The following is a 12,893-nucleotide window of genomic DNA, read 5'->3' on the forward strand; positions in this document are numbered from 1 at the left end:
CCCCCCAATTTTTTTTTTTTTTTTAGATCCAGTCTCACAGGTACAAACAACATATTCAGAATATCTTCTAACAAGCATTGATGAATACGAACTAAGTAGTGCCGTAAAATAGTTTTAATTGTAGTGCATGTGTGGGGGAAAAAAAAGAAAACATACGAAACAGTGCCTTTATTTTTTTTCCTCCTGAACTCACTCCAAAATGCATATTTACAAGGCATGCCACAACAATACAGGAACCAACTATTGACAATCAATAACAAATAGAATCTGCTCTGGGAGTTAAGGACGAAGGTGTTTTTGTTGTTTTTTTTAAATCCTTTTAATTAACCTAATGATATACAAGAGGAATGAAGCAACATTTAAAAAAAGACATGTTCGACCTCTGCCCAAATTCAAAGCATTTACAAAGTGACAGCTGTCATAAAATGTACCCAACAGTCCCCGCTCCAATTACATTTTGGGAGATACGAGACAAACATGGAGGACGGGCATCGAGAGAGGGAAGTATACAGGGTTTATCTTAATTGCTGGTCAAAACTTATTAAGTGTCCAGTAACTTCAAACAACAATGTAGTATAGTATAGTCCAGCGCCAGTGAATTCTCTTGAGGAAAAAAAACTCGAATGACAAAACATTTAAAAAAAAAAAAATGTTGAGAAAACCATGTCTGGATCATTGTCCTTTGATAAAAAGTCTTGTCTCTCTCTCTCTCTCTCACACACACACACAGACACACACACCTCAGATAAACTCATACACACTCTTTCACAGCCTGTTCCTCATGCAGTGTGGCGGTCTTCAGATGAGTCCCCTTCTCTTCTTGTAGTCCTCCAGGTTGAGGGAACGGCGAGGGGCGCCGTCTTTTACTGGGAGTGCGTTGGAGCTCACAGACAGAGAATTTGTTTCTGGCATACGGCACAATGGGGTGACAGGCAAACATTAGCATTGTTGGTTCGCTTAGCATGCATTGGCGGTATTACTCACTCACTCACCTGTATTAGGAACTTGAAGGTCAATCTTCACATCAAAATCATGGACTTTGAACAAGTCTTCGGAGAGGTCAGTGGTTGGCTTGGTTACGTCTTTGTCCTTTGGGTCCGTGGGACCCTAAGGTAAATGATGAGTGCATTATTTATGGCGTCGACAAAAAAGCTTTAGTAGTCACACAGCTCATTGTACATTTCTTTTTCAAGGAACATGGTGACTTTATGCTTTTTCCTGTTCTCTCTGTCCTTCTTCAATGTTGTGTAATATGCTCTACAAACCTCTTACTGCTATACAAAATGTCTTCACCTACAATAAGAATGACTGATTTCAAAACAAACCCACAAACAGTCCAAACAGTGTTTATGTAGCCCGGCACAGTGAGATTTTGCCAGAATGTCCAGATTACTCATTCCAGACCTGCTGATACTTCAAATTCAAAGACATTTTTTGAGGCAGTGTCTCTGACCTGTTTGTTCTTCTCTAGAGGAGAAGGGTCCGGCGTAGATCCAGAGCCGTATTTCTGGTTCAGATGTGCAAGAATGGCGGCATGTACCGACGGGTCTCTGGCCTTTGGAAGCCACATAGGCAGAAATATGATGAGTCCACATAAAACATATCATGTGTATTCAGCGTCAGCGATAAGGACAGAAGCCTTACATTGGACACCATGGTAGGTTTGCATTGTCTCCGAGTGAAAGGGTCCATTTGTTGGTTTTTGGCATTTTGTCCCTCGGCCTTCAAGAACACGTAAAATAAGAGCTACTGCTCTGTTGCTGATATAATGCATTTCCTCCAACAGGACGAGATCACTTACCACCAAAGCTTTTTCCGATTCGACAATGTTCCAGCTTCTGTTCCTCTGATTAATGTAGCTGCGCGGAAATATATACATGATTGTCAAATTTGTAGAGAAACGCAACAAATATGAATGAGCATGTGAAAGTAGCTACCTGATGGCAGAGATGTTCTTGGTTCTCTGTCTGTCCAGCGCTTCTGCTCGCTCCTCCAATTCATTCAACTCATCCTGGATGACCTTTACTTTGTCACCGTCACCGCTCTCCTCCGCCATGGCCTTCAGGGTTAAAAAAAAAAAAAAAAAAAAAAAACTCTGGTGTGCCGTAATGATCTGTAATCCTCAAATGTACTTATTTACGTCTGAATGCTTAATAGTAGGGCAAAATGATTCAGAAATTGCTGACTGTTTTTCCCCTTGGATACAGCAATCTGATATACAGTATCCTTCGAAATTAATACAAGTAATAAATTTGATCACAAGGTTTTTTGGATATATAATTTAGACCTCTGTCAAAAAGATTGCAGTACAAGTTCACAGAATACTACAAAAGAAGCATGGCGTAAAGATAAATCAGTAAATGACAAGTCAGATTACAGCAACTATGGAATAAAATACAAATCAACCCTCACTACTTGTGATAGACCAAGCCAGCCTACAAATAGTGAAAATCTACATATATTTAATCCCTCATGAATTCACTGTACACCACCCCCTCCAAGGAAAAAAAAAAAAAAGGAAAAGAAAAAGGCAAAGCTCCAAAAGGGCTTTACAAAAAAACAAGGATTGTCAAATAACAAAGAAAAACCAATTGAAAAAATAACTACATTTCACATCCAACTAATTTATTGAAACCTCTCTAAAGATTCTCAAAAGAGTGAATGCCCTCAAAGGCTTTTTCCAGAAACAAAAACAATAAACTGGGGATTGGATACCTAAAAACGCAAAAAAAATTTTGGGAGGAAAAAAAAAAATACTAAAACATTTTCACACTCTGGCTATTTGTGAAAAATAAACCATGCTGCTCTGCAAAAAGTGAAAATAGGTATTGAAAAAAAGGAAGAAAAAAAAAGGCATTATCCATTAAAAAACAAGAATTGGCTCCCCAAATAACAAACACAACTCCTCATAAAAATGATAAGAAATCTAGAGAACATTTTAAACATTAGCATTGCTATTTGACCATATTACATTTTGAATTTGATTAATTGTTCAGCCCTTATTTCCAGTGAGACTAAAAGAGTGGTACAAGGGCTCCAGTGACATGCAGACTATTAACTGAAATGTTCAGACTGCATATTTAATGTTAATATTTTGAGTAAATTAAAAGCTTACCTTATCTTTAAGTAACTGAGTTTTCTTCATGGCGTAGTTTGGCGGAGCTTTTCGGAATCTATCTTTCTCTTTCACGATCTGTTCAGAAGGCGATAGCTGTTTTAGTTGCGAAGCGGAACTGAAAATTATAAAAACCGAAAGTCATTTTACAGTGGTAAAAAAGCAAATAAAAGACTGACATCTTCTATGTCTTTGTCATTGAACTTGTAGTTCATGGCTTCTTTGATTGACTGCTCCTTTTTGGTGATTTCGTCCAGCGTTGGCACTTGCATGCCGGCGACAATCATCTGCATACAAGGGAGACAAAGTAAGCTTCAAAAAGCCATCTTAGATCCTGGCGGGTATGCTATTCAGCCATGCGGCCACTCACCGCCTCTTTCCACTTCATGAACTCGTTTTCTGTGAACTCCTGATTGGACACAAATTCCAGCCGGAAGACTCGCATGTCGCCGCCGTGCCTGGGGAACACGATGATGGGATAACCTCACAATTTAGCGCCTTTACCGCATGCTTTCACTTTACCGTTTTATTTGTTCGATGACGATGTTTGCAACTCAAAACATCTTGCCCAATTCAAATTTAAATTCCTGAATATTTGGGGGGGGTTGAAAAACTGATCCGACACAAAGCAATTAGTACAATTTCCAATGGCGATTTTTTTTTTTTTTTTTTATGAAGTTTTTTCCTCAAATTGGTTACTCGGATCAAGATAACACTGTAGTAGTATAATACTATATCAGAATGTGACAAATTTGCATACCGTAATTGTAAACCTTTGTTTGTTCGCGTTGTGCCCAGTTGGTAAACTTTCGCCGTCTCCACCACGTCCGTTATTTCAGCGACCTGAGCACACAGTATTAAAAGTGCATTATCAAACATGTGTTCCCACAATTTTAGCCACCTCTCATCCTGTTTTTTCCCCCCTCTCTCTAAGAACCATCTTAAAATGCAATATCCTCCTGTGTTTCTAATTTTCTAAATTGTAATTTCGGATCTTTCAAGGTTAATTTTATTCACGTAAAATTGTTTCTGTAGGCCGCATCAAATTACTTCATTATGGTTTTAATTCATTCTTATTTCCCAAATGCACTTAGGGATTTTGCCTAAAATGGGTTTCATTCTAGTCAACTCTTTAGAGTAAAGGTTCTTCTCAAAAAAAATATTTTTCAGTTTTTGGACAGGGTAACAATTTCATGTAATATTTGTAGTGGCTGAAAGTAGCAAAAAAAAAAGTACAAAATATATAAATAAATAATCAAGCAAAGTTTGTAGGTTTTTTTTTTTTTTTTTTTTTTAACTTTACCCTGTAGACTGGTTTACTACTGCTGTTTCCAATGCCAATCCTGACAAAGCAACCGGTGACAGTTTTGGCAAAGAAGGGCATGTGGCACCAGCGCTCCAGCTTATGTCGGGACAAACGGATCCGGTTGAGCTCATCGGGCAGCGACACGGGCTGTGATTTAGGCGGCGTTTCCTCTTTCCTGTCAAATAAAGACAATCGTGTTGACTTGACATGAAAAGGACTCCGCTCAGGAGTTACATTAGGAATGACGCTCACTCGTCGTCGTCGTCGAATGAAGATGAGCGCGAACTCCTGTCGCTCTTAACGGATGACTTGTCATCATCTTCCTCTTCCTCCTCCTCTTCGTCATCAGAGTACACTTCGCTGGTCTTTAGGGGCTCGCGCTTGGCCAAGAGTTCTGCTGCTTGGCAAAACACACCAAGCGTCAATGCCGCGCAGACAAATTATACAAGGAAAACGCACGTATGCACAAAACATAAATATGATTAAGTATTGTTGGAAAACACATCAAACCCTGTGTGCAACTAATTCATTCTGCATCTACCAATAAATATGTTAGAGTGGGAGTTAAAAAGAAAATCTTTTCACTAGCTAGGGATTAAATTAATGTAATCAGTCCGGTTTCCCCCCATTCTAAAATTAGATTGGGTCTAGACATAAATAAAATACAAATACTGGCCACAATAACACACAGATAACACAAACCTGTTTTGTTCTTCTTCTTCTCTCGCTCCGCTTTCAGCTCTTCCATAGCCTGAGACTTTTTGTCGAGTTTCTCATCACGTTTGGACCGCCGTTCCTTGTTATGTGACATCACCTACAGACGCACAGGACATATAACATGAGCTCCCGAAACACTTTGTTTTTACACTGTGGGTTGTACACAAAATCTACTTAACATTTTAGGTCAGACTCCATTTCAGGGTTTACCATGAATATCAAACTGCCTTGCTTTGGGGACTCACCACTTGTGTGTCTTGAACCTGAGATAGCTTGCGTTTTTCCTGTTCTTCTTCCTGCTTCTTCTTCTTCTCCTCTTTCTCCTTCTTCTTTGCTGTCTTCAGCTTCTTTTTGATTTCAAACCTTTTACAGGTGAATGCATCATTATTTACCACATAACGACACATAACACATTGTTTTTGTTTGTTTTCATAATAGTATAAATCATATAATAGAGCACTGCAATGACGAACTTGCGTGGCAACAATTTCAGTTCAAGTCAGCAATACGCAAGCACTTCTTATCAATCAGAAGTAATCCGTGGCTATTTTTTTTTTTATATATGTAGGGGAACATGACTCAAAAAATAAAAAAAGATCTCCATGTGACAGATGGCGTCTCACCGTCTCTTGAGCACCTCTCTTTTCTCAATCCTGTTGAAGAGCTCCTGCTCACGCTCCTTCTCCGTCATCTGCTCCAAACGTGCTCGATCCTCAGCGTCGCCCATCAGGTCGTCGTCGTAGCCGTCCCGAAAGACATCATCCTCTGATGAGTCAGAGTCCGAGCTCGAGGAGCTGTTGCTGTCCGAGTCCGACACCTCGCCTAAGAGAGACGTGCAGTTTGACATTGTTGATATTTTCCCCTGCATTCATAACTGAATCAAATGAGAAGCGATAGTTTCGTTTTTCATTTAAGCCTCATCGTCTGACAATAATAGTCGGCTGTTGGCCCAGGGCCAACATGTCACATTTTCATAAAAGGATTTAAGTGCAAAAATAAAATAATTTATTCTAAGAGAAAAATAGACAGTGTTTCTGATCAAAGTTTTCCCCAAAAAAATTTGTGGATTTTTAAGTTTGTAAAGTCATATCAACGAACCCTCCTCTGGTGCAGAGCTCTCTCCTGAACTGTCTCCATTGGAGCTCCCTGACGCTGTCGACTTATGAAGCTTCTTCTTGGAGGCATTCTTCTTCTCTGGACCTTTGCCTTGTTTTACCTTCTTTTTGCCTTTTGTCCCCCCAACAGTCCACTAGATCAAAGCAATGGAAAAATCATTTCACATTCGGAATTTGTTTGGAAACATGAAACACACATGAATTGTCCTACCTCGTCGTCACTGTCTGACGTCTCGGAATCGGTGGACGCTGCTGGTTTGCTCACTGGCTCCTCCTGTTCCCCAGAGTCTACCCGCTTCCTCTTTGCCAATGAGAGCAGCTCCTGGGGATGGGAGGATGAAGATGTCAAAAAAGGTAAAAGTGCAATAATCACCAAGGACAGCTGGATATGCCCTAAACATAAAAAAAAAAACTAAACTCCAAACTTGCAGTTGGTGACAGACACTCTACACCAGAGGTGCTCATGACATTTTACTACTACACAACATTGCAGATCTCAGGGCAAAAAAAAGGTTGAGCAACCCAGCTCTACACTTTTACTGGGCTCCACAAATGGCTATAGAAATCTATTTTAAATCAGATGTCATAGAATTACTTAATAAGCAGTGTTTCAGGATATAAAGCACACATATGCAGAACCTTGCTTAACACACTAAAAATACAGGTAGGACCAAATCTAAGTAAAAGGAAATGCTTTGCTGATCTTAATTTGCTAGGCAATGTTATGTTTTTATATGTTGATATATTGATACTCTCTACTGAAAAAGGGTTGCTCTCTCTAGAGACACACTTTTCTTTTCTAAACTGTGTACCAATCTCTTGAGGGGGAATGGAGGACCTTTAAAATCAAATATCACCGTAAAGACACTGTCTCACTGGGCAGATTTGCAAATCCAGCCCTTTGGACACAGCGTTTGAATACAAATGCAGATGTTGTTTTCTTAAATGCTTTATGAATAAAGTGTGAAACTGAATGATCTTATTTGCCAGAGACATATTGCCTTTGGATTTGCTTGAGACTTGCGACTTACTTGAGACTTGCACATGTGCGACTTGAACCCATCGTTGATCATGGATATCGAATATAAGCTCAAATTGTTTTCCATAGTTGCTGATTAAACTTACATGCAAACAAAGGCATAATCGACAAAAGAAACTTTACGCCGCAAACGGTGCTTTGACGGATTACGACTGTCAACTCGCTCGCTCGTTTGACAACAACGCACCAAAATAGCACGTCGGTGACGTCATCGAGACGACAAGGTTTGCTATTTAAGACGAGCCGCCGCCATCAGTAGCAGTAGTTGTAGTAGAAAACATCACTGCAAACATGTCATAGTCAAGCAAGCTCGGTCATGACAGTTAGATGGTCTAAAAAGATACACGACTGAGGAAAAATAGCACACTTAAAATATTAGCAGTTAGCTTGTGGAACGTTCACCTTAGCGTTAGCATCAAGGAGCTAGCACTGCTCCTCTGTTGACACGCGCAGTGTATTTGTTATAATGTGGAAAGAGTGAGGTAAAACATGTGAAACAAAAAAATGTTAATTGACTTTGTGGGGAGACTGCGAGGAAAAAAATCACAATTTGAGACTACTTTTGGTTGTTTTCACCCCCCTCCCGAAGCGAGGCCAAAATGAGCTAACCACTTAGCATACATTCGTTTTCCTTCACCAAAGTGTTGACAACTTGCAAGGCCCGTCACCTGATCTAAATTGTCGTCGCTGGCGCTGTCTTCGGAGTCCGAATCGATAACGACGCGACCTTTCCGCTTCTTGACGTTCACCATGGTTACAACGTGGAAAGTGGGCCAAGCTAAGCTGCTAAAACCACCACTAGCGCGGTGGAGTCGCCTTATGTTGCTTTTGGGAGGCGAGGGGGGGCACTAAGCGGGCGCCATCGAGCATGCGCGTGGTGATGACATCATGAATGAAAATGTTCACGTTATTGTTTGAATTATTATTTTTTAAGTAATATTCTATGCAATGGTATCATATAAATATTTATCTTTACATGATTACACTCACAATAAACTGGATTAATGGTGCTTTTCCCATAAAGCCACTATGAATGCGCGATATAATGACGTCATATTGTTCCGCGAAAATCTGTTCTAATTTGACGCATAAAAAAAATAATAATAATTTCAAGCATGAATAAGATCCATGTTCTATAAACTTATTACAACTTTTCCTTGTTGGAATATGTTTGCTGATGAGATACCGTGCAAGAAGGTATGGCTCCTACCTAATGAATACTTAATAACAGTAACATATTTTACAAATATATAGATGATAAATGTGGTTTTTGTCATAAATACCCGAAAATTGTGAGTTTATCATGGCGGAAATAATGTGATTTTGTTCACAATACTGTTGAAAATGATATCACGGTAGACTGGAAGCATGCATTGTTTGGATATGTTGAAAATGATAGAGAAAAAGTGACTATGTATTGGTTAAATGTATTGTTTAAGTCCATTTACCATTTAAGATTGAAATTTTTGCAATTAAAAAAAAACTCAACTTTTAATTCACAATGACATACAGTTCATTCAAGGACTCTTGAAATAAGAAATAAAAACAATATTTAAACAGTGAGCAAATGAAGCGCGCTCAAATCACAAAGTACGTTAGGCATGAAAATGTACACACAATTGAGGAAACGGGAAAAACAATACCAAAGTCAAATAGCAGAGTTTTCCTAGCAGCTTCGCATTTTTGTATGTTTTAAGTCACGAGAAAATCCTCAAATGGCATTCTTAAATCTTGAGGACTGTTTGCTGTACTCCATTTAACACAACGAAACAAACAATTCCAAGTCACACTTTAAATAAGACACAGTACTGTATAGAAGAACATTATTTAATTTTATTTCAGTTTGTTCAGAAACGCAGAGAACAGTTGACAGTTAAGAAAATAACAAAAAGTTCAAATGTTATTTTGTGTGCGTGTGTTCAGTTGAAATGCCATTTTTTCATCTTTTTGATTTTCAAAATTATCATTTTAAAAATTGAATGATTATTTAATTACAGTAACATTATGAAATTAATGCCTGCTTCCGAACACAGATGAATGGTTCACACATGTAATCCGCATGAGCTCCTACCTATATAGCCAAACATTAAAAAAAAAAAACACACACATTTTTGAATGCGCATCAGGGTGTTAAATTGATTTACCTACTGAAAAAAACTAAATGCATACTGGAACCATTACCATCAACTAATGCCTCCTCCCGGACACAAATAAATGATGCACTAATGTCGTCCACATTACTAGTGTCGAAGTCAATAGCCTTTTTGTCGTTCTACGTCAATTTCACCAACATGTATTACTGATGTGAAGTTTTCCACCGTTTCCTACACAGTCTGCGGTTTAATTCATGGACGAATAAAAAGGATTTGCAATAATCCAAGGACAACCTGACCCACGTAATCCTGTATGTGTCATACGGCAACAGAATGGTACGTGCAAAATAAATGTCACATCCCAACTAATACAAAATAGTTATGTTTACATCAGACGGCTTGTATATCGGTGTTGATTAAACTATTAATGTGAAACTTCCATATTTTTTGAGGAAGGGGCTCACATTCGATTTTGTTTTCATTCAATAGTATTAATATTTTTTATGAAGTTAAAATCAGACTCCGTCCAGATAGCATTATTTAAAAAAAGTAAAAACAAAAGAGGCTGGCATGATTTGATTTAAACACTAATACCGATATATTTAAGGATCTGAAGTTGCATTGCGATCTCGAAAGGCAAATACTGTGCATATTAATGTATTTCGTTTTACTTACGTTTCAGCTTTTTTATTTATATGGTTACACTCTCTAATTTTGCATGTTTTGCCTCACAGCAGTAAAGTGTCCTCATCCCCAACACAATGTCCAGCATCCTTCGACTTCCTCCCACGAGGCTGCTGGGATGCCTCCACCAGCACCTGCACCTTCTCCGTCCTGTGCTTATTCGATGTGTGACCAAGGGCGAGTACAGACGGCCCGGCAAGCCCAGAGAAAACAAGCCTCCATGGCAGAAGATCAACTTCAACTTTTCCAAAGGCTTGGATGGCATCCGCAAGCACATGAGCCTGCTGAAAAAGGAGTTCTTTGAACGCTTGGTGGGCCCCGAAGGAAAGCCCATTTTGGAACACTTGCTTGAGCAGAACCGGGTTGTGTGGGAGTTCCGGGGGCCCGAGAGCCTGGAGCAGTGGACTGTGTCGTCAGATCGTGAAATAGGAGGCCAGAGTGAGGCCTACTTGAAGCTCGGGAGAAACAATAACACGTGTTTGCTCCATGGGACGCTGCGGTCGACGCCACCGAGGGACGGAGAGACACGCTACAGCGGCTACTGTAGCATGCGCTCCCGGCAGCCACTGGTTAGCGCCTTTACGTTCACCATTTTGTGCAAAAGTATTAACAGTGGACAGTTAATGGAATTCTTAACAACTTTGCCAAATTTAAATGATGAAAAAAAAATCACATAAAAATGAAGCTGTTCTCAAATGCTGTGGGGGCGTCCACTGGATGCTCTGAAACTACAGCCCTGTTCAACTGTCAATCAAAACGATATATACACTGTTTTGTAAATAATTTTTAGAGATAAGCAAGTACCGCCAATTCCTGGCCCTGTTTCAAGGTATCAATACTCGCACTGGCACTTGAAACTAATATCATTTTCCCCTAATGGAGCAGTTTTATGATCTTTGAATAAAAATGACAAAGTAGATGAATACAAAATTGCCATTAATCATGAGCTTTAGAGGAAAAATTCTAATAAAATTTGATAGATTGATCGATCGATTAAGAAATATGAGAATATTTGCAGTCGAAAGGCAGAAATTCTGAGAATTTGGACAACTTTATGTCCCTAAAAGATTATTCGGTTTTCAAAAATATTTATCAATTCGTTTGGTAATGGATTAAGTTGCCGATTAATCGTTGCACTTCTAATGTTACGTAACATGTATAGGATAATTTGGTATCTCAATATATAGGATGTTTAAATGTAACGATGTGGTATGCTTGAATTTAAATCTATTACAATTACCAACTCCTCATATAAAAATAGTTTTCATTTGAAATTGTTTTACAGTATTTATATTACTGCTTATATAAAAATATATTAACGGTGCTACCCCTATCTCCAGATGCAAACGAATCAACCATAAAGTGTAATTACTTGTTTTCTGAACTTACCTCTCTTACGTCCCCGAAGGCATCATTCGACCGTAAGAAGCACTACGACTGGACCAGCTTCAATATGCTGCATTTGCGTGTGCGCGGCGACGGCCGGCCGTGGATGATCAACATCGACACGGAGACCTACTACTCTCACCAGAAAGACGACATTTATAATTACTTCCTCTACACCAGAGGGGGGCCTTACTGGCAGGACGTCAAGGTACAGTACAGTAGATAATAAGAAATCTCTCTGAATTATGTTGTTAATACTTATTCAACCAACGGTCTCTCCAGATTCCCTTTTCAAAGTTTTTCCTCACACATCGGGGAAGAGTTCAGGATGATCAGCATCCTATCTGGCTAGACAAGGTACGTGGTTGGTTTAATTGTTATTATAAGGCGTATGACATGAAATTGATTGTGGTCCGTGGTGACACTTCATGATGTGGTAAAGCATTTGTCATCAAATGTTTAAACGAAGCAATTTAAAAAATAGTTCCACAAATCACTTTTACATCACCAGTATGAAAATGTAGAATCACTGTTGCCCTAACGCTTCGTAAAAAAGACAGCTTTGATTCCTGAAAAGTATATTGAATATTTTTGTAAGACAGCGTAACATGCGCAAACGCTAATATATTATTTCAAGTTCCACTAGAGGGCGCCAATGTACCAGTAGTAGTACGGTAGCTGAGAATTTCTGTTATACCTTTTCCTATGGGAAGGTAAAACAGTCATTTTATGCAATTATCTGCAACAAAATTGACGTGTTAAATCGCAATAGGATTCAATTTGTTATAGGAGTACAAATATGTTTTTCCTCTATCATACAGATTAACAGTATCGGATTTACCCTGGGTGACAAAGCCGACGGTCCCTTTCAGCTGGAGATCGACTATATTGGCGTCAGCAAAGACTATGCGCACACCGAGGAGTTTGCCTACGAGCTGTATAAGAAGAATCCTGAAGTTTGACACCACATTTACATTGTGTGGATTGCTTCTAATTGATTCTAACTTTCAACTGTAACAAAATGATTTCTTGAGTTTGAGGCTAAGAAATAAGAATTTTCATAAACATTGTCATGTTTAAACACTCATTATGGCTCGAGAGTTATAAATTATATATATGATTTGTGGGTTTCAAAAAAATATAACAAGCAGGGTTATGCCTAGATAATGACGCTCCATTCTAGGTAAGAGGTCTGTTCAGTCAGCTGTTAATGACAAATCCCAAATAAATGAATGATAAGAATGACGTAAAGTGTTCATGATGAAATGACGTTGCTCACTTCTCAATTCATGGATTATCTCTGTTGTTACAGTCACGCCTGTGCAATGAAAATTCTAATGATTGAAAAATGTCATTTCAGGAGTAATATCTGCGATATTTAGATGCCATGTTACAATGATCGGGACGCCTATCTTTTAAATGTTAAGGTTTGCCATAT

At 38.9% G+C, this 12,893-nt stretch overlaps 2 protein-coding genes across 3 annotated transcripts; one reads left to right on the top strand and one right to left on the bottom strand.

Annotated features, from left to right (window-relative positions):
• Positions 1–153: 153 nt before the first annotated feature.
• Positions 154–8,133, bottom strand: rtf1 (RTF1 homolog, Paf1/RNA polymerase II complex component). Its single transcript, XM_088433997.1, has 18 exons — positions 7,961–8,133; positions 6,465–6,575; positions 6,237–6,387; positions 5,762–5,960; positions 5,384–5,501; positions 5,124–5,235; positions 4,674–4,818; positions 4,419–4,596; positions 3,876–3,958; positions 3,486–3,573; positions 3,295–3,402; positions 3,116–3,193; positions 1,938–2,059; positions 1,802–1,859; positions 1,645–1,722; positions 1,454–1,555; positions 993–1,107; positions 154–905 (listed from the first exon to the last, which is right to left on the bottom strand). The coding sequence occupies exons 1-18, from the start codon at positions 8,042–8,044 to the stop codon at positions 799–801; spliced, it is 2,037 nt and encodes a 678-aa protein (XP_088290123.1). The 5' UTR covers positions 8,045–8,133; the 3' UTR covers positions 154–798.
• Positions 8,134–9,500: 1,367 nt separating this feature from the next.
• ndufaf1 (NADH:ubiquinone oxidoreductase complex assembly factor 1) lies at positions 9,501–12,700 on the top strand. Of its 2 annotated transcripts, none has more exons than XM_088432824.1 (5): positions 9,501–9,721; positions 10,120–10,638; positions 11,478–11,663; positions 11,738–11,812; positions 12,277–12,700. In XM_088432824.1, the coding sequence occupies exons 2-5, from the start codon at positions 10,147–10,149 to the stop codon at positions 12,415–12,417; spliced, it is 894 nt and encodes a 297-aa protein (XP_088288950.1). In that variant the 5' UTR covers positions 9,501–9,721; positions 10,120–10,146; the 3' UTR covers positions 12,418–12,700. The 2 variants fall into 2 exon arrangements, with proteins under 2 accessions (XP_088288950.1, XP_088288951.1); XM_088432825.1 differs by having other exon boundaries at positions 10,123–10,638.
• Positions 12,701–12,893: the final 193 nt, after the last annotated feature.

This window comes from Hippichthys cyanospilos, chromosome 14 (assembly GCF_059441005.1).
Source record: "Hippichthys cyanospilos isolate Australia breed blue-spotted pipefish chromosome 14, RoL_Hcya_1.0, whole genome shotgun sequence".
NCBI lineage: Eukaryota > Metazoa > Chordata > Actinopteri > Syngnathiformes > Syngnathidae > Hippichthys > Hippichthys cyanospilos.

What these genes read in the sequence shown, in the direction of transcription:
- ndufaf1 (XM_088432824.1), top strand. Translation starts at nt 10,147, where the DNA reads ATGTCCAGCATCCTTCGACTTCCTCCCACGAGGCTGCTGGGATGCCTC. An exon ending in CTTACTGGCAGGACGTCAAG is followed by an intron (nt 11,664 to 11,737) that starts GTACAGTACAGT and finishes CGGTCTCTCCAG; the next exon opens with ATTCCCTTTTCAAAGTTTTT. An exon ending in ATCCTATCTGGCTAGACAAG is followed by an intron (nt 11,813 to 12,276) that starts GTACGTGGTTGG and finishes TCTATCATACAG; the next exon opens with ATTAACAGTATCGGATTTAC.
- rtf1 (XM_088433997.1), bottom strand. Translation starts at nt 8,044, where the DNA reads ATGGTGAACGTCAAGAAGCGGAAAGGTCGCGTCGTTATCGATTCGGAC. An exon ending in ATGACAAAGACATAGAAGAT is followed by an intron (nt 3,194 to 3,294) that starts GTCAGTCTTTTA and finishes CCTTCTGAACAG; the next exon opens with ATCGTGAAAGAGAAAGATAG. An exon ending in CTCAGTTACTTAAAGATAAG is followed by an intron (nt 2,060 to 3,115) that starts GTAAGCTTTTAA and finishes TTAACCCTGAAG; the next exon opens with GCCATGGCGGAGGAGAGCGG.